This window comes from Pleurodeles waltl, chromosome 4_1 (genome assembly GCF_031143425.1).
Source record: "Pleurodeles waltl isolate 20211129_DDA chromosome 4_1, aPleWal1.hap1.20221129, whole genome shotgun sequence".
NCBI lineage: Eukaryota > Metazoa > Chordata > Amphibia > Caudata > Salamandridae > Pleurodeles > Pleurodeles waltl.
The window spans coordinates 270722100-270749204 of NC_090442.1; the positions used below are offsets into that span (position 1 = coordinate 270722100).

The 27105-nt window shown below is 44.3% G+C and overlaps 1 protein-coding gene across 1 annotated transcript in view; it reads right to left on the reverse strand.

Moving 5' to 3' along the window:
* The window catches only part of SAMM50 (SAMM50 sorting and assembly machinery component), a 175022-nt gene that overhangs the window by 64596 nt on the left and 83321 nt on the right, over positions 1-27105 (reverse strand). Inside the window, exons 10-12 of the mRNA XM_069228288.1 lie at positions 23358-23444; positions 17058-17128; positions 3009-3076 (exon numbers count right to left, since the gene is read on the reverse strand). Coding sequence (XP_069084389.1) covers positions 3009-3076; positions 17058-17128; positions 23358-23444 — 226 coding nt within the window. The remainder of the gene's footprint in view (positions 1-3008; positions 3077-17057; positions 17129-23357; positions 23445-27105) is intronic.

The window sequence follows — 27105 nt, forward strand, 5'->3', positions numbered from 1 at the left end:
GGGAGGTTGAAGCTTCTGCAGTTTGGGATTTAAAACCTCCCATAAACTGTGGTTTCCGAAAGGAACCCCGAAAAGGTGTGGTATAAAGGGCTCCCCATGGATTTTGCAGTATCAGAGTCTTTCCTGAGTTTCTCAATGGTAATGTCGACCTCAGGTCCGAAGAGATGCTGTTTATCGAATGGAATATTAAGCACCGCCTCTTGTATTTCAGGTTTAAAACCGGAGGACCTCAACCATGCCTGTCGGCTGATTGTGATGCTAGTATTAATTCCTCTAGCTGCAGTGTCAGCTGCATCTAGAGCAGACCTAATTTGGTTATTTGTAATAGCCAGATCCTCTTCTACAATTTGCTGCACCCTCTTTTGGTGTTCCTTGGGTAGGTATTGCAAGAATTCTTGCATTTCATCCCAATGTGCCCTGTCGTATCTTGCCAACAGGGCCTGGGAATTGGCACTACATCATTGGTTGGCTGCCTGTGTTGCCACCCTTTTTCCTGCAGCATTGAATGTTCTACTTTATTTGTCAGGGGTGGAGTATCCTGGCTATTAGCATGCTTCCTGGCTTCATTGACCACAATAGTATCTAGTGGTGGTAGTTGTGTAATGTAGATTGGGTCTGTTGGTGCAGGCTTGTATTTTTTGTCAATTCTTGGAGTTAGAACCCTAGCATTAGCTGGTTCTTTAAATTTGTCCTCTGCGTATCTAAGCATACCAGAAAGCATTGGTAAGCACTGGTATTGTTTATGGGGTGAGGATAATGTATTAAAAAGAAAATCCTCTTCTAAAGGTTCTGCATGCATTTGGACCCCATGGTATGCAGCTGCCCTAGATATAACTTGGTTATAAACTGTACTATCCTATGGTGGGGATGGTTTAATAGGGTAGAGATCTGGATCATTAGACGGAATAGGATCCGAATCATACATGTCCCATGGGTCTACTGTGTCTCCCTGTGAATAAGCATGGGAGTGTGACGGTAGTGGTGGTGGAGTGACAGGTTGTGGTGAGAAAGAAAGCTGCGGTTAATGTGGTGGAGAAAGCTGAAGAGGTTTTGGCTTTTCCTTCCGCTTGAAAGTATTTGCCGGTGGTGGGACAGTAACAAGAGTCTCTTGAAATGCTAGCTTTCTTTTAGGTGGAGAAGTAATAATTTTCCAAGTCTCTTTCTGGATTTGTATTCTTCTCTGCTTGCTGTCCATAACCTCCAAAATAGGTTGAAGGTCAGACTCCTCTATTTGATGTTCAGAGGTTAGTTTTCTGCCCTTAGAGGAATGTTCAGTGGATGCTTTGGGCACATTTTTCTTTCGAGCCGAAAGGCCTATTTCTTCTGTAAAGGATGATGTTTTCGGCTCCTAAGTGGATCAAAGGTGTTTCGGTCTCAAAGCTATTAGCCGAGGTTTCGGCTCTGAAGCCGACCACATTGTTTTCGGATCCGAAGAAAGTGGGTGTTTGCTCGGTTCGGTGGTTGAGGTTCGTATTTTCTTGCTCGACTCCAACACCGAAACAGGCATGGCCTGGTGTAGTGTTTTGGCCTTTTTGGGCGCCGAACCCAGGGGCCGGTCGGCGATTAGTTTTTTATGGGTGGAACCATGGCTTGACAGCAGTGATGCACTCAAGGCCTTGCTTGATTTTTTTAAAGTGGGTGTAGGGGCAGGTGTACTCACATACTGCGCCACTGTAATTGGCTGGCTGTCTTGTTAGGAGTTAGAATCTGGGATCGAAACTGCCATCTGTGCCTGCTTCTCTTCAAGGGTGTCGGTGGACACTGTGCTTTGACACCATCTCTAGTCTTCGTGCCCTTCGATCACGTAGTGTTTTCTTCGATCAAAACGAGTGGCAAGCTTCACAATCTTCCTCACGATGTTTAGGAGAAAGGCAGAGATTACAGACCAAGTGCTGGTCGGTATAAGGAAATTTAGCGTGGCACCGAGGACAGAATCGGAATGGAGTCTGATCCATCAGACTATGGCACAGTAGGCCCGAACAGGCCCAAGAAGGGCGCAAGCGCCCAAAAGGAAGTTTTCTTGATTCCGACGGCACTATCGGATCGATTGCAGAAGAAACCACGTTCGAAAACAATACCAACAGTATGAGAAAACTTAATATATAGTTTCCGAATCTAAAGTCTCGGACCGAGAGGGAACACCTCCAAACCCGACAGCAGAAAGAAAACAATCTAACAAAGGAGTCGATGCCCATGCGCACTATCAACGAGAGGAGGAGTCACTCGATCCCGTGACTCAAAAAAAGACTTCTTTGAAGAAAAACAACTTGTAACACTCTGAACCCAACAGTAGATGGCGAGATATGCACAGCATGTGTATCTACAGCTACACATGCCATTGAACATATATATATGTATATAAATATATATTATAGCGAATAATTTCAGCGCACTCCACGAGGTATAAATAAACGTGTACTTTATTGCAGTTACAATTGCAGTGGTTGTTAACTGCAATAAAGTACACGTTTATTTATACCTCGTGGAGTGCGGTGAAATTCTTCGCTATAATATAATTTCGAGATTGGTCTTCTCTGTCACCGGGCACTGGCAGTGGAGTGCGCCACCCAGCAACTATGTGACCACTTTGTTTTTCAATATATATATATATATATATATATATATATATATATATATATATATATATATATATATATATATATATATATATATATATATATATATATATATATATATATATATATACTTTCAGAAACCCTTCAAAATCAAGTTTTCTCCTCGCATGTTCTAATTTTGGATGCTGCATGTCCGTTTTAAATGCTGTGTTTTTCGAAATTTCTCCTCTATTGAACGTTATTCTGCTAAATGTTATATCATGTTCTATTTAGCTTGCCATTCTACCTCAGAATGTTCAATTGTCCTTGACGCTAGAACCACAACACAACATTGTCAGGCAAATAAAATAAAAATCCATTCTGTGCTTATTCTTAAAAAAACAGCAAACTATTTTGCAAAGAATTAAGAAAAGGTGAGAAAAGGAAGCAGACCTTCACTTTGCGGCCCGATGCTGTACATGCTAAATCCACGCACACTGGTTGGTCCTCCAAGGTAAAATCTAGAGGAGAATAAGGGGAGACATAAACATATGTCTGAAATAGAGAAGAAATCAAGAGTTTGATAAAACAATGAGTAGTTTCCCCAGAGAGTGAGATTTGTTATCTAAATTTGTCTCCTGCTTCTGATGCCAATCAAATTGTGTGGTCATGTTTTTACTGACAAACAGGATGGTGGCTATATCTAGGATTTCACACACAGTCGGGTTTTAAACTGTTGTTTAGTTTCACAACTAAGGTTGTGGTGCTGCCTATGCTTTACATCAAGGGCTAAGGGTGCTGCCAAGGTTTCACACAAAGTTAGGGATAGACTGCTGCTTAGGTTTCACGCAGGCTGAACCTGATGCAAAGGTAACACTCACACCCATGCTTGAGGGGTTTGCTAAGGTTTCAGTCATTGGCGATTATCACCAGGGCTAGGATGGTGGGGGAGTGATGCTTAATTTTAATTTACTTTGCAGGTTAAAATAGTCTACTAATGCTTCTGTCTGAGACAGTAAAAATTGTGTAGCTAAGATTTAAATCAGAGTCTTGTTAAGGCGTACTGCTACAGTTAGGGTCAGGGTTACAGGTGCTACCAATGGGGGGGGATGGGGAGGAACTGCTAAGATTCACTTAACGTGCCTGTTACTACTTTCCTATATGCTGCAACACACTCAGACTCTTAGCAAACTAGTACATTCAACTTCCCAATCCTGCTCGAGTCTGAAAAACCTTCAGCCGCAATCAACCTCAGGCTCAGATAAACTGCACAGTACATACAGTGGCAGCTACATAGACTTCTTACGCATTTTAGAGTCTGCAACTTTAGTGTTTCATTACAGATTGAGATGACAGAAAAATGGGACCAAAAGATGGAAAATGTTTTTCAAGCAGAGTGCAAAGTAGGTATTGTCTCCGAGGCAGATCCTGAAGCAGCATCTTTCACACAAAGCTTTTTAGTGCATTCTTCCTCTTCTGCAAGTAGTCTCAGTTTTAGTCCCTCTGACCTCAACACAATCTTTAAGGAAGGAGTTTGTGTGATAGTGAATTTTGTTCTTCATAGCAACATTCCATCCGACTCACCTATTACACAGCCCCTCTAGTACATCACTCTACAACCACACTGCCCAACCACTCTATCTAGGGTCAACTACACCGACCTAAGTTATTTTGGGGTCTTGGATATTAATTTTTTTTAAATTAAATTAACGTTTGGTGTCAATAATATTTAATGTAAATAATTAATTGTATACATAAGACAATAAATAAAATAAAAAAGGGCCTTAGAAGGAGCGGGGGTACCCATTCAACAGCGAGATAAAGTAGACAAATATTAAAAAATTCAACCAAATTAAATTTTAATTAAAGATATTGGGGACAAGCTTAATAATGAAAACAACATTACAATAAATATAATTATTTATATAAACTATTCCACTTCAAATACACCAACTCGAAATACATACAATAAATAAAAAATATATAGAAGTATATTTGGCACCAGCACATTATTGCTCTGTATGTAACAATCAATATAATCCTGCATCTAATTTGCCAGGCACTGATGGTACCCTGAGAACTATATTGAATAAAATGGTGGTTAAAACTATAACTTAGCTAATGGCAAATAGTTTTAAGCCAAATGGTGCCGCTGGTCCAAATGGGCTACCAGCATCAATCTTCTTGTGCAACTGTATGGCCTGTGCTTAGCAGCTTCCTCTATTTTGTTTCTTACTGAATGGCAACGAGGAGAACAGTCAACATTTGGAGTTGTTTCCAATTTATAATAAAGGTTCCCACCTTAGTCCCGTAAGCTAGTGAATAATAGCTCTCCTTGATGTTGATGACAAATGCATTTCCAAAATTCTAGTGCAGGAATTGGAGGAGACTGCCAAAGACTGTGACATTATTCCTTTCTATCAAATGGACTTTCGGGATTCCTGAAGGACAGGAGAAGAAAAATTGGTAGCTCTTTTGTTGCTTATTCATCTGTTGAAACAAAAGGAGCTTTCCTGTACACATCATTTATTAACTTAAATTTTTGATTGTGTGGGTCAAAACGTGATCTACACTGGCCAGATTGGGAATACTACCGTTATTACAATCCAAATCTGCATTGTACTTGGATAGGTGGGTAAAATGAAACTCACCACCAACACTATTACAACAGACAAGATCCAGATCAACAAATGTCTACAACAAGGCGTCACTTGTAAACCTAGAGCTAGCAGGCTTGGTTAATAGAAGTCTGGGGCTGCCTGTTACCAATTCTACTACATGCTGATGATAAAGAAGCTAACCGCTATGGGTTAGCAGAATTCTCTTAGCATGTTGTGTGAATTTTGCACTATTAACAAGTTATCTATTAATACGGATAAGACAAAGATTGTTCAATTTGAGATGCCTCAAAACTTGAAAGGATGCAGTTGCATTTGGCTGGGAAAAAAAGTGGCACTGTCAAGATCTTGCCTCTCTGAAATCTAAGGCTTCTTCTTTACACTCTGTCTTTGTATAATTAAGTAAAAATATGTCTGATGCATCAAAGGCCCCTCTCCGTGAGCATTATCAGATAAATTAATGCCTACATTGAACTACAGCCTGTAGCCTTTGCAGGCAGACTCACATGACGAGTAGATCTCATGCAGTGTTGTATTTTTAAACTGCTATTTGGGCTGCATAATGCCACAATCTAGGTGCATGTTTGTCCAGTCCAGAAAAAAGAAAGAACATTTAAAGATGCACTTGTGAGTGAGAGATTTAAGCTTCAAAACGCCGCAGAAGGTGCACTAACACGTCTGATCTTAACAGAGATCTTCAAGAAGCAACGTTTTAATCTTACAACAATTTCTGCGACTAAGTAAAGCTTTAACCATTTTACAAACTCATGGTCAATGGTGTCAACTTTCCATCAGTTTAGACAGTAATCCCATCCAGGTTAAAATGTCTTAATGCAGATTTCACCTCACTAAAAAATGAAAGGCATACATGGCATACTTTAGACTCTTAGTCAAAGGGATATTTTCAAGAATACTTGAACAAAGGTTGCTTGCTCTAAAGCACACATTTTCTTGCATCATGTTCCAATTGAATGAATTCCGCACCAACTGGAAGCTTTGCTGCAGGCTTTATGTGTTAGAATGAGAATGCACGATTTCTATTTATGCTCTTTATTGTTAGTGGAGACAAAGTGTATATGCAGATCTATTGCAGAAGGGAAGAAAGAAATGCTAAAGCCACTTTGGGTAAGAAGGATGGACCGGAAGCTAAAGGCCAATTTATACAGGCAGAAAACCATGAAGGATGGACAAACTGAAAGAGTGAAGTACTCCAATCCTAAGCGCAAGACATGATCCCAGCAACTGCGCATCGGCTTAAACAGAGATGCTATTAAGCAAGTGAACCCAGTCAAATCCCACTGAGCTTAAATAAAAAGAAACAAGCAAAATAAACCTTTCAAAGGGTGCCGCTAGTACCGATTCATAGGGGGAAGATTGGTTAAGAAGACACAAACGAATGCAGAGCTACAAGTAGCCTTTAACTGTAGCTTCTATTGAATCTGGTGTGCAAGGGACAGTACAAAACTCAAGATGTAGGACAGGAGAAATGTAAAAGGATTAATGCCTTCAGTCTTGCTTAACTTGCATCAGATGAATTTGGTGCAAGGCTTGCTAGTGTACAAGAGGACATCTGCGACCTCATCAGGAAAGCAAAAGAATTCTGGCTTGCATCGGTTAATCAACTCACAGGCAGCAGCAGAGTTTGGTGTTTGGGGTAGAATATCCGACTATCCTACTATGAGAGTAGGTCTGTTCTGTTTCGGATGGGAACAGGCAGTTGTACGAAAGTGCCAAGAGACTGATGGACCAGACCCTACTAGTCTAGTCTGGAGTGATATGAGTCAGCTGCATCTAATCCTCCCACACTTTTCACTGTACTATAGATGAAGCGGAGTTAGAGGGAAGGTATAGAACATGCCCTGAAACAAGCTCAGCCTGAAAGAATCCTCTATGAAACCATCTGTCAGGAAGTGTAGTGCACAAAAGTAAGGACACGTTCTGTTCCAGTTCATGGCAAAGAGATCCACAAAAGGAAATCCCAATCAGGTGACAATTGTTCCCGTCACCTCGGGGTGCAATTCCCTACTCATTGACCTCAAGCAAGAGACAGCTGAGGGCATATACTTTCTCCCTGAAGCTCCACCTTGAAACAGCAAGATAGCCCAGGAGCTGGCAGGTGAAGTCTTTGATGTCCCTGAGACTTCTTAACAGGAGGCAAGCTCGGTTCAAGCCCTTGGAGAAACTTCAAAAGCAGGATACACAGCAAAGTTCGGTCTTTGTCCTCTCTAAGGCACAAGCAGTAACTGCAGGCCAACCCAGCAAAGCACACACAGGAGAGGGACAGTACTCCTCCTCGCATCTCTTCAGCTCTTCTCCTTGGCAGAGGTCCCTCTTGATCCAACAGTGTTCTAAAGTTGTGGGGTCAGCAGCCCAATACTTATACTAATGTCTGCCTTTGAAGTAGGAAAACTTCAGAGGAAAGTCTTTGTAGTGCACAAGACCCTGCCTCTCCCTGCCCTTGCCCCAGCCTCACTCTAGGGGGTTGGAGACTGTATTGTGTGAGGTCAGGCACAATACCTACAAGTGGAGATGGCAGCTCCTCTCTCCCACCCAAGCCCAGGAAGACTCACCAGGATATGCAGGACACACCTCAGCTCCCTTTGTGTCACTGTCTACAGTGAATTCACAAACTGCCCAACTGTCAGTGTGACCGAGATGTGGAGTCAGCAGCCAAGAAGAGGGACAGAATGGTTAAGCAAGAAAGTGCCCACTTTCTAAAAGTGGCATTTTCAAACAGACAATCTAAAAAACAACTTTACCAAACAAAGCATTTTTAAATTGTGAGCTCAGAGACCCCAAACTCCATCTGCTCACGATGGGAAACTGCACTTAAAAGATATTTAAAGGCAATCCCCATGTTAACCTATGGGAGAGAAAGCCCTTGCAATAGTGAAAAATGGATTTGGCAGTATCTCACTACCAGGACATGTAAATCACACCAGACATGTCCTACCTTTTAAATCAACTGCACCCTGCCAATGGAGCTACCTAAGGCCTGCCTTAGAGTTGACTTACATGTAGTAAAAGAGAAGGTTTGGGCCTGTCCAGTGGGTGCACTTGCCATGTCGAATTGGCAGTGCAAAACTGCATACACAGACACTGTAGTGGCAGGTCTGAGACACGCTTACAGCATTACTCATGTGGGTGGCACAATCAGTGCTGCAGGCCCACTAGTAGCATTTGATTTACAGGCCCTGGGCACCTCTAGTGCACGTTACTAGGGACTTACTAGTAAATCACATATGCCAATCAGAGATAACCAATCATAATTACAATTTACACAGGGAGCACTTGCAATTTAGCACTGGTCAGCAGTCGTAAAGTGCCCAGAGTACAGAAACTAGCAAACCGAAATTCAGCACACAGTCAAAAATACAGGAAGCAGAGGCAAAAAGACAGGGGAAATCACGCCAAGTATGCCAGGTCTAACACGTGCCCCATCCCCCCAGCTAAAGTGAGGGAAAACTACCCGACCTCATCGGAGTTCTCATCACTAAGGCGGAAGACTCTGGTCAGACCATCAGCATTGCTGTGTTCTGTACCAGGGCGGTGTTCCATCATAAATTCCATTCTCTGTAGGGAGATGGACCTTCTCAGCAGTTTTTGGTTCTCATCCCTCATCTGCATTAACCATCTGAGGGGCCTGTGGTCTGCCTGAACCCAGATGTGAGTCCCAAATAGGGCCTTTGCTCCTTCAGCACTCAGACCACAGCAAAAGCCTCTCAATTGCGCTCCACTTCTGGTCCATAGGGATTAACCACCTACTAAGGAAGGCTACAGGCTGGTCTATGCCCTCTAGGTTTAGCTATGCTAGAACTGCTCCCACATCATGCTGAAGTGTCAGCCTGCACAACAAATTCCTTGGAAAAGTCGGGTGCCGTGCACATGGCTGCCTTCAGGGCATCAACGTTGGTCTAACAAGCCTCAGTCCAGATCACTTTCTTGGGCTGCTTCCTGGAAGTCAGATCTGTCAAGGGGGCAGCAATAGTGCCATACCCCTTGACAAATCTCCTATAGTAACCGTGAGACCTAAGAAGGATCTCACCTCTGTCTGGGTCTTGGGGGGTTTCCAAGCCAGAATGGCATCCATTTTGGGCTGTGGTGGGGGCCACCTGGCCACTCCGCACCTGGTGTCCCAGGTAAACCCCAGATCTCTGCCCTATTTGGCACTTACTGCCCTTAATAGTAAGGCATACCTTCTGCAGGGCCTTCAACACTTTGGAGAAGTGAGGCAGGTGATACTCCCAGCTGGAGCTGGGCACTGGAGTGTCATACAGGTAGGCTGCGCTAAAATCCTCCAACCCAGCCAAAACCTGTTTGACCAACCTCTGAAAGGTGGCAGGGGCATTCTTCAACCCAAAAGGCATGACCTGGAACTGATAGTGCCCCTCTTATGTTGAAAATGCTGACCTCTAAATGGCCCCATCTGTCAAAGCAATCTGCCATACCTAGATGTGAAGTCAAACATGCTGAGAAACTTAGGAGGTCCTAGCCTATCTATGAGCGCATCAGCTCTGGGGATGGGGTGCGCATCAGTCTCAGTAATGGCGTGGAGTCCACGGTAGTCCAGGAAGAACCTATGTTCAGGAGTGGCACCTAGGGCAGCAGCCTTTGGGACCAAGACCACTGGGCAGGTTCAAGGACTTTTGGAGAACTCTATCATCCCTAAGGCTAGCATTTTGGAAACCTCTTCCTTGATGCTGGCTCTAACCTTCCCAGTCACTCTGTTGATCTTATGTTTCACAAATGGTCTGTCCCCAGTGTACACATCGTGTGTACACAAATGAGTGACCACTGGGGTCAAGGAAAATAGAGAGGCAAACTGTCCCAGCAACTGGTGACAGTCCCTCTGCTGTTTCATGGTCAGTGTTGGGGAGAGGTTCGCACCCTCCACAGACCCACCTTTTTCTTGAGCAGACAGGAGGTCAGGAAGAGGTTCACTCTCCTCCTCCATTCCATCATCTATTGCCAAGAGCATAGTCAGTTCAGACCTCTCTAAATGCGCTTCGGGGCGGTACACATGTAGGACTCTCAAAAGGTTCCTGGGAGTCTGCAAGTTCACCAAATAGGCGACATTACTCTTGCCCTCCACCACCTCAAAAGGCCCAGTCCACTTGTCCTGTGGTGCACAAGGTTCCACAGGGGCCATAACCCACACTTTCTAGCCAGGCTAAAATCCAAACAGAGTGGCATTCTGGTCATACCATTGTTTCATGCCCTTCTGGCTTGCTTCCAGGTTCTCCTGAGCAAGCTTCTTGAAGCGCGCAGTCTGGTTTCTTGAAGACCAGCAGGTAGCTAAATACGTCATGGGTGGGCCTACTGGGAGCTTTCTTACAGCAGTCTTTCACCAGACTCAGAGGTCCCCTCATAGGGTACCCAAACAGCAGCTCAAAGGGGATAAAACCAAGTTCCTTCTGTGGTACGTCCCTGTATGCAAAGAGAAGGCATGGCAAAAGGACATCCCACCTACATCCCATGGGTTCTGACAGACCCATAACCATGCCTTTCAGGATGAGGTTGAACCTTTCAACCAACCCATTTCCTTGGGGATTGGTGTTGGTACGGAGTGGTGAACTTGTAGGTTACCCCACACTACTTCCACAGAGACTTCATTTATGTAGATATGAAGTTGGTACCCCGTTCAGATACCACCTCCTTGGGGAACCCCATGCGGGTAAAAAAAAACATCAATGCCCAGCCTACCACAGCGGCTGTCACTGACCTCAGAGAGTCCACCAAGACCAGGATGAACCTTTTGCCGATGGCTGTCTTGGGGTTTAGAGGCCCCACAATGTTGATTCCCACCCGCTCAAAAGGGGTGCTCAGAACAGGGAAGGGTTGGAGGGGAGCTTTGTATCTCCCCCTACTCTTGCCACTTGCCTGGCAAGTCTGGCAAGACCTACAGTATGCATTTGGGTCTAGTAAAAGTGGGTGATGTGACAATCCTCTCATAGATTTTGTCCTGCTCCAAATGTCCTGCTAAAGGCACATCATGAGCCAAACCCAGTAGGAAGGTTCTGAAGCGCTTGGGTACCACCAGCTCTCATGCTGTCCCTGGCTCAGCAACCTTAGGCTCACTATAGAGGAGGCAATCCTCCCAGTAAATCCAGTGTGATCCAGACTCCTTGCCAGCCGCCTGGTCTGCAGCCTGCCGCCGCAGACCCTCAAGAGAAGGGCATGTCTTCTGCGCCTCGCAGAACTCTTCCCTGATGTGATCCGCTTCCTGCTGCCAATGGGTCAGCTCAGGCACATCCCTCAGTTCAGCCACTTGTTCCCTGTAGGCTCCGGGACGTCCCCCTCAGGTTCTGCCTCCTCCTGGACCGTGGGAACTTCTTTACAGGTTTCCTGCACCTCCTGCCCCTCCTCTTCCTGGCAGGCACCTGGGCCACTCTTTCAGCCTCCAGGCCCTCTTAATCACCCTGTCTGGCTGCCATAGACCGGGTGGTCACGTATGCCCAACCAGGCGGACCCAACATCTCCAAGTGCACCTGGCCCTCCACCTCACACCAAGGGGAATCCTCCAGGTTGTTACCTAGCAGACAATTAACAGGCATGGTTGGACTCACAGCTACCCACAGGAACCTGAGGCCCCCTTCCCCCATTCAAAGGGAACCTGCGCCACCTTGCACAGGCACTCAAAGTTTTCAACAGCAACTACTTGAAGCACATTGAGGACCACCTGCTCTTCAGACACCAGGTGACACCCAAAAGTAGTCACACCGGCTCCAGTGTCTCTCAGAGCCTCAACCCTCTGAACATTGATGGTTACCCACTGCCTGTACTTCTTAGTGTACTCAAGCATGAGGGTCCTCTAGAGCATCTCACTGTCCCCTAGTGAGATAAGGGTCATCTCAGCTGGCTTCCACCCTTCTCCTGGAACCAACTGCTCCCCCATGCGCTACACTGGCCAAACCCTGTGACTGTGCACCAGTGGGTGCCGGTGTCCGCTTAGGACACTTGGGATCCCCCCTCATGTGACACTCCGATCATATGCATAACACCTGCGGGGACTCTTCTGTGCAGGTTTCCCTGTAGAGATCCAAGGCTTCTTCTCACCTGGTGGAAGGGAATCCTTACCCTGGGAACTAGGTGGAGGCCCTTTAGGGAACTCCCCCCGTTTACCCTTGCCCCCCAACTTCTTCTGATGGGGACCCTGCCCAACCTTGGTGGAGTCTCCCACATGCCTCTTTTGGACCCTGGAACTTTCCAAACATTCCGCCTCCTGGGCAGGCTTCTAGGGTCATTCAGTTTGCTGTCACTTAGGTGCTGGCAGCTCTGGAAAACAAAGACTATACAAGTGCTCACATGCTATCAAATTGTCAGCTCCTCATAAGTTGTTACCTTGCTGCTCTTCACCCACCCATCCAGTGCTCTGCAAAAAGAATCCACACATTCCAACCAAGGTTGAATATTCCCCTTCTAGTAAGACCTAAACTTTTCCTTGTACTGCTCTGGAGTGAGACCATGCCTAGTGAGTAGGGTGTCCTTCATAGTAGAGAAGATGGTCCCCTGGGGATCTCCTACGGCTGTCAAGGTATCCCTCCCCTCTGCCTCAAAGTGCTTCTACAGACCTGCCCCCAGTGTACCTAAGGGACCACATTCATCTGAAGAGCTGACTCATACCCTTTGAACCACAAGTAAATGTCATCCTTCCTCTTATAATCCTTTGCCAGATCTTTGGAAATGTGCACTAGTCTCAGGTTGCACTGTGGTATTGCTAAAACCATCTGTGTTGGACCTGCCCTTCAGACCCAGTTCCTTTAAGCTCAGCTCATGAACTAACAACATTTTTCTCTCTTCCACGGCAATTGCCATTTTCTTTGCTTCTGCCTCTCTATCAGTTTTGCCCGATTCCAGATTGAGCTTCTCAAGCTCCAAATTATGCCTTCTCTCTGCTTGTCTGTCACTCAGTTCTCTGGGGTCAGCCCTTTAGAAGAATCACTGCTGCCTGCCCTGGAGGCTCTCCAGGCAGGCCCTGTTTATCCATCAAATCAGCATGTATGCTATGCACCTTCTCACCCACAGAGACATTCTCTTCTGCTATGTGCTCCTCAGCCTCTTTTGCTGGCTTTTGCAGCTCCTCCTCCTTGGTGGAGCTTCTGATTAGACATTTGAACTCCTTACACAACTGTTTGATCTTGGCTACTGTGTAATCCTCCAACTTCTCCAGCTTACACACTACATTTGTAGCAACTGCTAATGGCTCCCCAGAATGAGACATGCTTGTGAATAAGGCTCAACAAAAGGTGCAAAGTTTCAAAAGGCAGAGAAATCCCAAAAAGGACAAAAAAGAAAAACAAAAATCCAAGAGAAAAACAGTATGTGGCTGTGTAATGGTCTGCACTGAAACAGTAGTGTACACCAATCACTGTATGTCAGGTACAAATACAAGTACTATCCTTACCGCTGATCACTAGTGTTAGAAATGGGGTCTATAGCTGGCAGTCAGTTTACACCCTGTCCAAGTAGGGACCCTCACTGTACTCAGGGTAAGGGAGATACATAGCTGAGATAACCTCTGCTCGCCCCCTTGGTAGCTTGGCACAGACAGTCAGGCTTATCTCAGAGGCAATGTGTAAAGTATTTGCACCAACATATACAGTAACTCAGCAGTGGTAACGTGCCCAGAGTACCGAAACCAGCAAAAACGAAATCCAGCAGAGTCTCAAAAATACAGAAAGCAGAGGCAAAAAGACAGGGTAAACCATGCCAATGATGCCAGGTCTAACACACATCAATCATTTGCCAAGCCTTGTCCCTCATAATCCCTCCACTGGCAACCACCTCTTTCTGCCCTTAATAGTTGTTCCTGTAGGCAGCTGACGTAACAACTCCAATGCCCTTTTTATTCTGTAAATTAAGCTGATATTTTCAAAAGTACATACAAATGAATCTAGAATACACATCTGCAAGTCTGACACTTTCACTATCAAAACAACTTATAAAAGGGAATTGTAATTGTGAGGAAATAGGGTGAAATATTGGGTGTGGCTGTTACCTCACCATGTAATATACTACCAATCCCTTTAGGACCAGTCACCTTAGCTCAGCCATGGGTAGCTGTGGCTCTGAGCAGTCAGCTTATACAAAGGAACCAGTGTAAAGCATTTAAACAGCATCAAAACAAATGAAGAAGACATGAGACACTCAAGAAATCCGACACCAATTTATAAAAATTGATTCCATTTTTTAAATATATTTTTAGACACCAAAACGAAAAGGCTACACTGGAGGGCTCTGGAAATACAGAATGTACAAGAAATAGTAAAATCACAGCGTTTTACTTAACCGCAAACAATCATTAGCAAATTCAACAAATCTGACACTTTAAATTTTTTCAATAAAACTTGTGCAAGTATCAACGTGATTACTTAGAGGTACTTTAGGCAACCAACTACGACAGAGAGCCAGTCAGGGGAACCAGCAAGGTCCACAAAAATAGTTACCTCCACGAGAAAAGCAGTCTACAAGTCTAGTTGAAGTGTCAGTGGCTCCTTGTCATTGACTTCTATGGTGTGGTCGAGATGGAAGGGAGATATGATGTTGAAGATGTTTAGGGATGCTAAAGATGCTGTGTGGCTGATAGGGGTCTTCCTGCTGCTACTCCTTGGTCAACGTGCTTGGTGAGGCGAAGTTGGCCACTGGAGTCGATGTCCATCAAAGTCCTCTCGAGCTTGGCAGAAGCCCAGTCGCCACTGGGCTACAAGTTTCCTGGTACAGAGGTTTAAATTGTTCCCTTATTTTGGTGGTAACTTGCCTTCTGGGTGACCAAGCAGCACTCCAATGGCTCTACGAGACACGGGGCAACTTTTGTGAGTCAGGTCATGGTCCTTTGGGCTGCACGGCAGAGAGGAGCGGCAATATGGGAATCTGTGCAACCAACTCGCCCCAGCAGGACTCTTCAGCTGTTGTGTTCTAGTGCTTCGAACGCCAACTGACCTTTGTAGTCTCTAGCTTTGCTGGGCTCAAGAGTCAACGTTTTCAGAAGAAGGACACAGCAGGGACAGTCCTTTCCTTGGCTATCCAGCAGGTGCAACCTCTCTTCGCCAGGTCCTTGGTGCAGCAGGGCAGTCCTTCAGTTCTCTTCATCAGTCCAACAAGATATGGTTTCTGGGTGCCAGGTGTGCCCTTTTTATGTCCAGAAATACCTTCAAGGGAGGTCAGAGTTACCTAGCCAATATCTAGCACATTCCCTTCCTCTTGATGACTTCTTTCTGTGAAGACTGGCATCTATTAATGCCAGAAGTCTCCAATCTGTCCACTTTCAACATAGTAGAAACCTCTCTCTGCGTGCAAACTCCCTATCCAAACCCAGAGGTGTGGTCACCAATGGGTTACAAGGCACTGAAAAACAGGTTTGTCAATTGGCTTTCTCTCTCTGATCCTAGTGCCAGCCTGTCTACCTAAACAATAGAACAGACCATCTCCCAAGTGTCTGACATTTGCCCTTCAAAGGTGGCTTCCCCTTTGAAGCTTGCTATTTGGGCAAGACCCATGTGGTTATCTACCAGTCGGGGTAACACCTCTACCCCACGTAGGCTTACATTGTGTCCATTCATGGGAGTCATATACACGGCTCCCCAGGATGATGAAAAGTGGTCTCGGGGACAGACCCCACTGTGCTACAGTAAATGGGTACAGTAGACTTTGCCCGTAATGTGGCAACTTTGTAAATCTTGGACATCACAACTAGCTACATTTATTTCGACTTGAGGATCAAGTCGTGCTTAATGTAACGAGTTGTGTGATACCTTACAGTACTCACTTCAGTAGTACCAGACAGGCGTTAGCAGGACTGAAGTGCCAGCCAGTAACTCTGCACTCGCCAATGGGACTACTAGCCTTTTCCACAGTAAAAACAACAACTGCAGGTCTTTACTGTTAGAACATGTAAAAGTACATGTTTCACTTTCTAACGTACAGCCTCGTGCCTTAAGGCTCGATAGTCCTACCTTAAGGTTGACTTGGGTTGCACAACTAGTACAGCAGTACCTGGGATGACCCTCTAATTTGCAGGCCATGGGTACTGTATACTAGGGACTTACAAGTAAGTTTGGTTATGCCAGTTGGGTATAAGCCAATCAAACAAACATCTTAAGGTAAGGGCACTGGCAATGAGATCTGGTTAGCAAGCCTCAGTGCACTCAGGGTTGAAAAACCAGCAGCCTCAGTCAAAACTTTGGTGGTGGGGTGGGGGGGGGGGGGGGGTGACCATACAAAAAGAGAGATTTCCTTAAAGTAGTAGTAGTAGTAGTAGTAATAATAATAATATTAATAATAATAATAATAAGAAGAAGAATAAGAAGAAGAACCAGAATTCTTACATTAACTACACATCTATAGTGCATTCTACCATTTGTCCTTAAGTACTGATCACAAGTGTTATTACCCAACTCAACAATTCTCATTTTATTGACTTCAGAAGCATGAAAGGCTGAGTGGACCTGGCGAGATTTGAACCTGTGACCGTCAGCTTACACACAAACCTCTGGAATGTGTGCATTAGTCTGCTCTGCTTTAATATCTTTTCTTCACATAAGGCATTTTAAGATGAAGCACTATCAAAATATTATTACTACCCTTAATATCTAGTTCACAATCAATTAACCTGTTATAAATTATTTAATACATGCTGTACTTAGATTAAAACAGCTGTCTTGGAACTACCAGTTTTTTCTTGGTCAAGTAGTTCGCACACCAAGAAGAAGCAAATAAAGAACAAATTCTAGTTATTTAAAACATAAATACCCTTTTCATTTTATTAGATAGTAAGGAACAATAATCAGACATCGAGTACCCCAGTATTAGCTACCTCCAAATAATTTCAGCTGTCAATCATTATTCATGCAATAAATACACATGGGAACTTTTTTCATTAACTTACCTATCAGCAATACTAGATGGCTTGTCCCCAATAGGGACCAGCATCCCACCCCATAATGAGGCCGAGAGAACCTAAAAAATTAAAACAATTGATTATACACTAGTACAGGTGTGACTTAGGGCTGGGTTTAGAGCCTGGCAGGCAACTTCCAAGATACTCGCAATTAATTGATGTTGTTCCTTCTTAGCAATGCTTAACCTGCATTAAATAAATACAACATTTTTTCCCATAATAAGTTGTTTAGAATATGAAGAAGTTCAATAAAAATGATAATCAATAATTCTTCAATTGTAAGCTGGACGGAGTCACGTGCATTTGTTTAAACCAAAGTTCAAAACATACTATTAGGAAGAAAGGCATTATTTATTTCATATTGCCAGATTCAGGACTTTAATAATTGGATAGATCAGATCTTTTGCCATTAAAAGTGTAGAAGGTCAAATTCTTAACCTAATTAAAAAATATCTATCTCCTTCCCATCTGTACTGAAAGCGCAAGTTACTACGTACTCTTATAACACAGGCTCCATTCAACTGAAACACCTCCCTAGTTTAGATGTATTGCTGAAGGAGTACCGGGAATCCTGAGAAAAGATCTTCAAAATATTTTGTGATTCAGTATATGATTGAAGGGGAAACAGCCATTACAACGCACCTGTTACCACAGATGGTTGTTACAACGCATGCCCCATTACCATGAATGGGCCCTAACCACGCATACCATTGCAACAAATTATCTTGTAAAGGTATGCATGGTAATGGTAGTAAAGGCTATCGGCATTGTTAGATGAAATGGTCTCCTCTGCCTCACAGAACACACTCATCTTGGCAAGCAGGCAGGGGATGGTGCTCCATGGCATTCCCTGGGTGATGTTCCCTCACCCAGCATGGAGACTAGTAGGCCTTGGCCCCCAGTCCTGGTCACAGGCAGCAGTCTTGCAGGGTTCCCCCTCCTCACACAGCTTGTCTGGCTGCTTGGCAGATGACAATATTTAAAACGGGGAGTTTGAGACCCTATAGTCGAGTTCCACAAAGCAAATGTGATTTAGAGTCTGGATCTATTCGAAATTGGTTGTTGATTTACTGGGGTCTGGGCCCTGGTCAAGCAACAGCCACTATATACCTTCCAGGGTAAACCACAAAAAGTCAGTAAATTAATCTGTTCTAAAGCCTGGGTAGCTTGGCACAAAAAAGCAGTCTGGCTTAAATAAAAAGGCAATGTGTAATGTATTTATGCAGCACATAAACAGCAATAAAGTGAAAACACAAGAAAGATTCCAAACCAATTTAGAAAAATGCCACATATTTGAATAAATAATTTGACAGCAAAATGACAAAAATCCAATCAGTAGAACCGGAGTTATGATTTTTATTTTAAATAAACATTTTTAGCGAAAACTTGCGTCTAAAAGATCAAAGCACCAACCGGTGACATCTGGTCACGCCAGAACGGCCCAAATTGAAAAATATGGCCAACCGCTATGAAGCGCTGTTCAGACACACAAAGTGGATTGTGCCCACGTCAGTCCTTCGCTTCAGACTTACAAAAAGTTCTAAGAAGGCAAAACTGCAGGAGGTGTCTGAGGGGGTCTTTGCCAGATAGCCCTGGGTCCAAGCTGTAGTGCAAGGCAGGCAGAGGGCGAAGCAGAGGGCGGTAGACAAAGACAGTTCCACGAGGTCGGAGTCCGCTTTGGTGAAGGATAGCTGAAAAGAATTTGCTGCTGCAGAGAAGAACGTAGTGGTAGAAGCTGCAAAGTCAATCTGACCAGTGATGCACCATGGGGGGGACCAGGCGAGAAGGTTGGTCCCGGTATTCTCCTAGTATTCAGAGCACCTTTTAGCCACTCTTGGATTTTGGCTATCTGGGCACCTTTAGCACCACTTCCGAGGGCACAGGACAGAAAGGGCACCACTTGGAGGGTCAGGACTCACGCAGGCTGGGTGCAGGTGTGTGTTCAAGATGAGGGAAGCTTTTTGTGCCCCTGAAGCTCTTAACAGGAAGCCAGCAGACCAGCCCTTGTGAGTCACTCTGGAGGTCCTGAGACAGATGAAGATCCAGTCATTAAACCCAGGCAGAAGGCAGCAGAGCAGTAGTCCAACTGAGTGTCAGTCCTAACTACAGCAGTACTTGTAGAATATCCACAGGTCCAGAAGTATAACGAAGACATGGTGTCTGAGGTCCTATTTTTATACCCTGATTCTGGAAGGTGGGAGAATCTTCTAGAAGGTGGTTTTGTAGTGCATGGAATTTCCTGCCTCCTTTGCCCTCGCTCCAATCTTCCTACAGTACCAATGTGAGGTGTTAGGCCCTTTGTGTAAAGGCAGAGCACAGGCTATTCAGTTGTAAGTGGGGCTGTGTTCAGCTTCACCCCCCCCGCCACCCCAACCTGCCAGCAGATGGCCCATTCAGGCACACCTAATCCAGCTATTGTGTGATTGTCTGGTAGGAATTCACAAAGTCACCCAGTCATGTTACCCATGTCAGGCTGTAGGCACAGAAATGGTTTAAGGAAAGAAAAATGTGAACTTTCTAATAGTGTGAGTTTTAAAATTATAATCAAAAACCCAACTTTACCATTAAATAGGAGTTATCATTACAATCCAAAGACACCAAACATGAGAGAACTACCAGCTCCCAATTGGAAAATACAGCTTCTTAAATGTAATAAAGGAACCTTTGATGTTATCCTATGGAAGAGGTAGGCCTCACAGAAGTAATAAACACATTTGGTAGGTTTTCACTACCAGGAAATGTAAAACCTTAAAGCACAAGTCCAACCTTTTAATTATATCACACCCTGCCCTATGGGTTACCTAGGGCCTACCTCAGGAGTGACCTGAAGGTGGAAAGGGGGTTTATATGTCAAGTAAACATGGCAGTTTAATACTGCAATCAAGCTGCAATGGCAGTCCTGGGCCATGTTAAGGGGCTACTTAAGTGTGTGTGCCACAATCAGTGCTGCAGACCCACTAGCAACATTTAAGTTACAGGCTGTGGGTATATGGTATTCCAGTATTAAAGGGACTTAACAGTACATTAAATATGCCAATTGGGGATAAGCCAATTTAGACATGCTTTAGGGGGAGAGCTCAAGCACTTTAACACTGGTTAGCAGTGGTAAAGTGCACAGAGTCCTAAGGCCAACAAAAACGATTTCAGCAGAAAGTGGAAGGTAAAAGGCAAAACGTTTGGGGCTGACCCTGCTGAGAGGGTTAGGTCCAACACAATCTTTGAAGTTTATGCTGGTGGTCTTCCTCTTTTGAACTGCACCCTCTGCCCTCTTCTTCCTCCTGAAAGCAGTCTGTCACAGCAGGAGTGACTCCAAAGCTGATAGCCACACAACAGAGTCCTTGGGACCAGAGTTCACACGTGGATGTCAGCCAAAGTGATATGGGTCTGAAAAGGTAAGTATAGGGCCCTTAGCCATACTCTTTACGATTATCTTATCAACCACGTCTTATTTCTGAGATGTGTCAAGGCCCCTCCCTTGTGACCTCTCACCGAATCCAAGACTACCCTTGAACACAGGGGAAGCCTGGCTCCCCCCGCTCCTGTGTGTGTCCCACCCAGCTAACAGGAATGAAGCAATACATAAATCTGTCTGGGGGTATTCATGTACTTCATTAGTTTCACCATTGAGGCCTGGGCCTCCCAAAATGGAACACAGAGCCTTCCATGTATTGTACCATTCACAGGCAAACATACACCTAAGGAAAGTATACAGCATATACACAGTGCACAGGACATCACTGTATCCTTACTGTACTATACCACGCAGAGGCACAAGTACATACGCATTTAATATGTACACACTGTATCCTTTATGTACTGTACTCCTCATAGGCAAACATACATTCAGCCAATGCATTTAACATGCACGCACTGTACCCTTCAGGTACTGTACCACTCACAGGTACAGAGACACCCAGCATGCATTGCACAGCATTACATACTTCATGCACTGTACCACTCCGATCAACAAATGGTGTACTATACAGATATACTTGTTTCCACAAACTGTCTAGCAACTACACTTGGGGGGGGTGAGGGGGTTTGCTGGGTTCCCGAAGGGATGACTTTTTGTGGAACTTCAGTGTGGCTCACTGAGGGGTTGGGTGTGTAGGCCACAGGTCATTGAGGGTCCTTCGAGCAGAGTTAACAAACCAAAGAAGCACCAGCCAGTATCTACAAAACAGAAGCGGCCTGTGTATTGTGGTTAGCTAGTTCTCCTCCTTCATCCCTGACAAGATGGCACCTGCAGTGATAGTTCACGCTGAATGATGGAGCCAGGACACAGTGGGGAGGATAGGGAGAGTTCCTCCTGATGGGTATGAGCTGAGAGAGTGAAGGACTGGGAGTTGGGAGTACATGCTGGTGAAGTTCCTGGGGAGCCAGGCCAAGGATGCGGAGGCTTAGAAAAAAAAGCACATAGGAAGAAAGTCATAGGATTTGGGCGCTCACAGTGAGTCCATATAATAATATTAGAATTCCAAATGTGGCACGGTGCTCCTGGCAAGAGGATCTTCCTTACTCCTCCAGTGTTTCAAGGGAAACTAACAATGAAAAGGTCAGCTGTCAGGGCACTCATGATCAAATGATTGAAAGTTAATACGGTATAGAAACTTCAGTGTGGACTGGCAATAACACCATAGAGAGTTCATAAACCATTAATTCTTGAAGCACAAGGTTCGCCATAAATATAAAAAAAATCATCACTGAATTTTAGATATTCATGTAGTAGCCAAAGTCTTAATGTTCATGTAGCAACCATAGCCAACACGTGTTTCGTCCTATGAGAGAATATTCTCACGGACTTCATCAGGGCTGTATTGAGGTATTTTAAAAGCAACGTGGTTCAAAAGTAATGTGTACAGTAACACTGTCTGTAGGAATCATCCAATCATCAAAATCTTTAGGTACATGTGGTAGTGCAACAGACCATGATAAGTCGGGTTTTCTGATAAGTCTGCGGCTAATACGCTCCTGGTATAGCAGAGGGAATCCTGGAAGAAGGATGCGGAGGCCCTCGGTTCCTGATTTGGCGTAGCAAAGTGGTGAGGTTGAGGAGAAGAGAGCAGTGCTGGAGAGAGGGCAGACCAGGGACAGAGATACCCTGATACGTAGCCCCAGTATGTGATGGCTATCCACATTCCAATACTGTCTGGAGTTAACCTGGGAAATGTAGAAAAGTGAATTCAAGTGAGGTTGTTTAGAGAGCTACTGGAGCATAGTCTCTTGCTTGATTTGCCTGTTAAGGTGCAGAAAGAGAGATATGCCAAGAAACAAAGGACTTCTTTGCCTCACGACAGGTGGAGACTGCTTCCCATGCTGATGGGCCGTTGGACCCTTGTGCTGCCACTCTAATGCAATGTGAGACACTGATCAATGGCTTATATAAGGACACAAGGGGGTTATAGTAAATATTGATAAAAAAGGCACAGTAGTAGCACTTCAGAGCCTGTAAAGCAGTTTCTCGAGCAGCGATACGGGGGGTCTCAGACACCAAGGAAGGTGGAAATCCACATCCCTGTTTGCCAACGCAAGGCTCTAAATTGAAGATGTCAGAGACTGGAACCATACTGGCTGAGTAGGGGACACCTTAGCAGCATGAGGCTATCACTGCACTGGCCTTCAAAAAACAAAGACCCACCTACAGAGCCAGCAAAGTACTAGTGTTCATAGATTTGAGCAGAGAAATGCAAAACAGCAGGACAGACGTGCAAAGTTAACTAAGACCTGCTGATGGTGGGCTTTGAGGCATCATTATGGTACACAGCAAAGACATGTGTGCATAGTAAAGAAAACACTTATGCCTTTACTGACCCCCGGGTGGTGAGAAACTTTTGGGAAAACAGGAAGAAAAGGCAAATCTAGGGAGTGGTGGACAGGTATTGTCAAGGAATGGCTGGACGACCCGACTAGTTATTATGGGACTGATATATTGTGGATGTCCCTAGGATTGCTAATGTTTCTCTTCTTCCTTTTCACCTCCTCCATCCACCCCATATTAACTGACAAGTTTCCCCTTTGATTAAGAACCCTACTGGGGGCTTTCTTGTAGATTAGGTTATTGTATAATGTGATGTGGTATAAATTAATAATGAGCTTTAGCCTAGTAAGAGTGTAAATCAGTTTTTCTTTTTATACTCTTTCCCAATACAATGATTTAAACTGTAAACTAGTAGATTTGTGACTGCTACATTGGTACAAAAACACAACATACTGCTGGGGCATAAGCAAGATTGAGAGGAAAGCCTCTTTAAAAATCCAATCATAGACCTCAGAAAAGCAAAAACTTACTGAATCCCATACAAGTTGTTTGTTCAGCTGGAGTTCAAAGTCCTCTTTCAGAAAACTGACGTCCCCACCTGTGTAACCGGCTAATTCCTGCAAAATGAAATGGACTGTTAAAATGCTGACCAGCATGAGCAGACTGTCTTCAGTGATGTGTTGTGTCAGGCAGATACAATAGGAGATCCACTACATGTATTTTTCAGTTTAAGCACCTACTGCATCATTGACTTGAGTTGCTTATAGTAGGATACCTCATAGAAAAATATAAGATACTAGGTAACTGATGTCCCTGGATTGTACCTCATTATGCCTATACTCACCTGATGTTGAACAATACACTCCCACAAGAAATATTCTGCAGAATTCCAAACGTGCCCTAGCTCTACATTTTAAACAAAAATGCAAAGTTGGGTGCTAGGAATATTTACATTGGGAAAGGGAAATCAATTTCAGCAATAAACCTGATCCAGTGAACCATCTCTAGGAGGTGCACTATCCACTATATCCTTCTGGACAGACTCAAGAATGCAATACACTTTTGGATTTTGCATACCAAGAGATAAGCAGTTTCCAACAGTGATAATGAAGTCTATTGAACAGAACTTAGAAGATCAGTTAATTTCGCAGTCCATTTTAAATCAGAGTAGAAATACGGTGGTCAAAGCAGGGAATAGTACATGTGAAAATCTTGAAGAGTTTACAGTTATTCCTAAACATAGTATAAGAATCAGAAAGGCAAGTGGTTAGTCTGTAGGTAAAGAGATTTTCAAAAACAGATAACGTCTGCAAACAGCACTGCTAGGCCAGTGGTTTATTTATGTTTTATGTCAATATGGACACACTTTGCCTTCGGCCTGGATGTGCAGTAACTTGTAGATTTAATGGAAATAAATGCTGTAAGGAGTTTGATTCCTATCTATCAAAACTGGGCACCCAGAGGCCAACGATGAGCAGAAGTAAATAAAAGCATCTGGGAAGGGAATATCCCCTACATGGTAAAACGGTATGTTCCCGTGCTTAAGTGCATGATTATATGTGAAACTGGTATACCAACATTTAGTTTTGGCCCTGGTATCATGCTAATCTAGCATATGGGGAGAGCTCTGCCTAGAACTGTCCCTGACAATAGGAGGTCCAGGACCTGTCCTTTGACCTAGAGGGCGCACCAAGTGGACCCTCGTGACCTTATCGTAGACACTAGACTACTGTCCCTCTCCTGTGTGTAGTATATAAAGAGGTGGTGGCAGTGTACAACAGTGTACAATGTTTTGTGTACCTTTAAAGTTACCACATTATTTTATCTGCGTCACTGAGAGCGTGGCCTACTGATGTAAAGTTCTGATGCTAGGTGCATTTCTGTGGATGGAGGGTGGAAAGCTAGACATTGCATTTAGAAATTGCATGAAGACTTTGTTAGCAAGCGGCCGCTGATTAGTTCTTCCTGAGCACTAACATCTGGTAGATGATAGACGTGATGGATGGGGCTGTAGTTTCTGTTGTTAAAGGTGAGGGTTTCAAGGCCAGGCCTGCTCTTTTATCTTTGCTAGTTGCTGCTTCAGGAAGGCTGCTGACTGCCAGGTGCACAAGATTCACTCTTCATTGTACCCATGTCGTGGATGCTCCCATTTAGAACAAACCCTAGTGCTACCTGCTGTGAGAGGGATCACAAAGGCTGTGTCTGAAGAGCAGTCTGAGAAGGACACTTGAAAGAGAAACAACCAAAACCGGATTTGAATCTAGAGATAGTGGATCCAGACACAGTGCCTGGAAAATGTGTACAAAAGTGGGACCCAAACCACCCCACTTTCTTCCAGTCCCAAGTTCTTCTTAACTAAGGAAAGAAGAGTTAGTAGGCTACTCGGAGAGCTGCTGTAAAAACAGGGTTGGTGCCGGCTGGTGTTGTTTGGACAACCAGTTTCCCAGAGGTGATGGGACATAAGCTGAAGTCAACATTTCTGCTGGAGAAGCTGATGGTCTACTGAAAGAACCTAGAAGCCTGCCTGCATTCTGAGAGAAGGAATGATTGTGCCAACCCCTGCAGGCCAGGAAGGACAGGTCCATGTCTTTGCAGTGAAGGAAAGACTGAGAAACCAGGCAACCCTCGAAGAGTGTGCCAAAAGCCCTGTGCTGTGAAAAGGTTCCTCTGGCCTCTGCTCAGTTCATCAAGTGAGCTGTATCATGTTTGTACCTGGATTGTGTCACCTGACCGCAGGCCACAGGTTTGATCACCTGGTATTGCTGCTGCACAACAAAAAGACTGTGTCACCACAAGTGGAAAGCCTACTCTGCACAGGGTCTACAAATTCCCTGAAAATATTACTGCAAGAAGATTTGACCTGGAGCCTGCAACTACTTCTGCTAAATGCCTGCCTGCAGCCAATTAACAGGGTTGCCGCTGGTTATTGCTGCAAAGAACCACTTCCCTAAATTTACCCAGAAAGGCTGCTGCCACATCTGAGCAATGAAGAATCCACACAAGCAAAGCTAAGGGAGTGTGCCTGCATCGGCCACACATCTGCCAAGAGCAAATTGCAGGTAAACAGCAAGACTTAGCCTGCACCAGGGGCAAAGACAAAGTAAGATCCACATGCCAATCTGCTGAATCCACTAGAAACTATTGTTTGGTTCTAAAGAAATTGTAAATATTGTAACTGAGCTGCATACTTAAAGTACTGAGAATATTTGAGCTAATATCGCCTCAGACTCATCCTGCCTAAGCCCATAGAAGGGTGGAGATAGTAATAGCAGGAATCTTGGCCCTAGTGGGAAGGAAAAGGCTTACTGGGAAAGGAAGGAGCTGTGGCTCTTAACTGACAGAAGGCAGCATACTGCAACACTGTATGTCATCTTCATTGAACTGTACAGTATTTAGTTTTGCTGGGAGAGTAAAAGTACTTTCATTTTCATAAAGACAAGCACTGGGGTGAACATGTCCTTACTGTGTTTGTTGGTGGACTACTGAGTTCTGGAATCTTGCCCCGAACATTGTCTCCTCTAGAAACAGGACTGCTCATATGCATAAACGATTGCACTTGGCAGAGGCATAGAAGGCTATGCCCCACACTACCAATGCCAATTGACCTTGAATCCCAGGAGCCCTTGTCTCCCCTCGAACAGGGTGTGACAAAAGTCTGATGACTTGCTGGACACGTAATCATGAAAAGGGTTAAACAGATAGCATCACCTCCCCATGGTCTCTGCAGGTCCACTAGCAAATACAGTGACAAACATCTATCTCTTCAACAGGAAAGCAACTGTTTTTGCACCAACTGGTGACTAACTACATAAAAAATCTGATAATAGTGTTTGCTCTGGTAAAGAGGAACAAAGTACACTTTCCATAGGAATTATATAGCTACCACCCACATAATCTAACTATGTCATCAGAAAAAGTAATGAATTTGGGCAGTTCTCTGGGTACAGAGTCCACTGTGATTAGTCCAAGATGCTTGATTATATTCACTATCCCCAAAGTGGTCATTTCTGTCACTGCTACTCTCAGTATTGAAGGAGATAAAAAAAAAACGTAATACCTGGAATAGATTGTTGTTAAAAACTAACGGAAGGGTTATTATTTAAAATGCCAATACTCTCAAAAATGACTTTGTTTAATGTGATTTTATTATAGTGCGACAAGATCCTTACTGCAGAAAATAAACACAGTTCAATTTATCCAGGCATACATAGGGAATAGATAAGAAAGTAAAAGGAAGAGAAAAGCCTTATTAAAAGTGAGATCTAGCAATTCCTGATT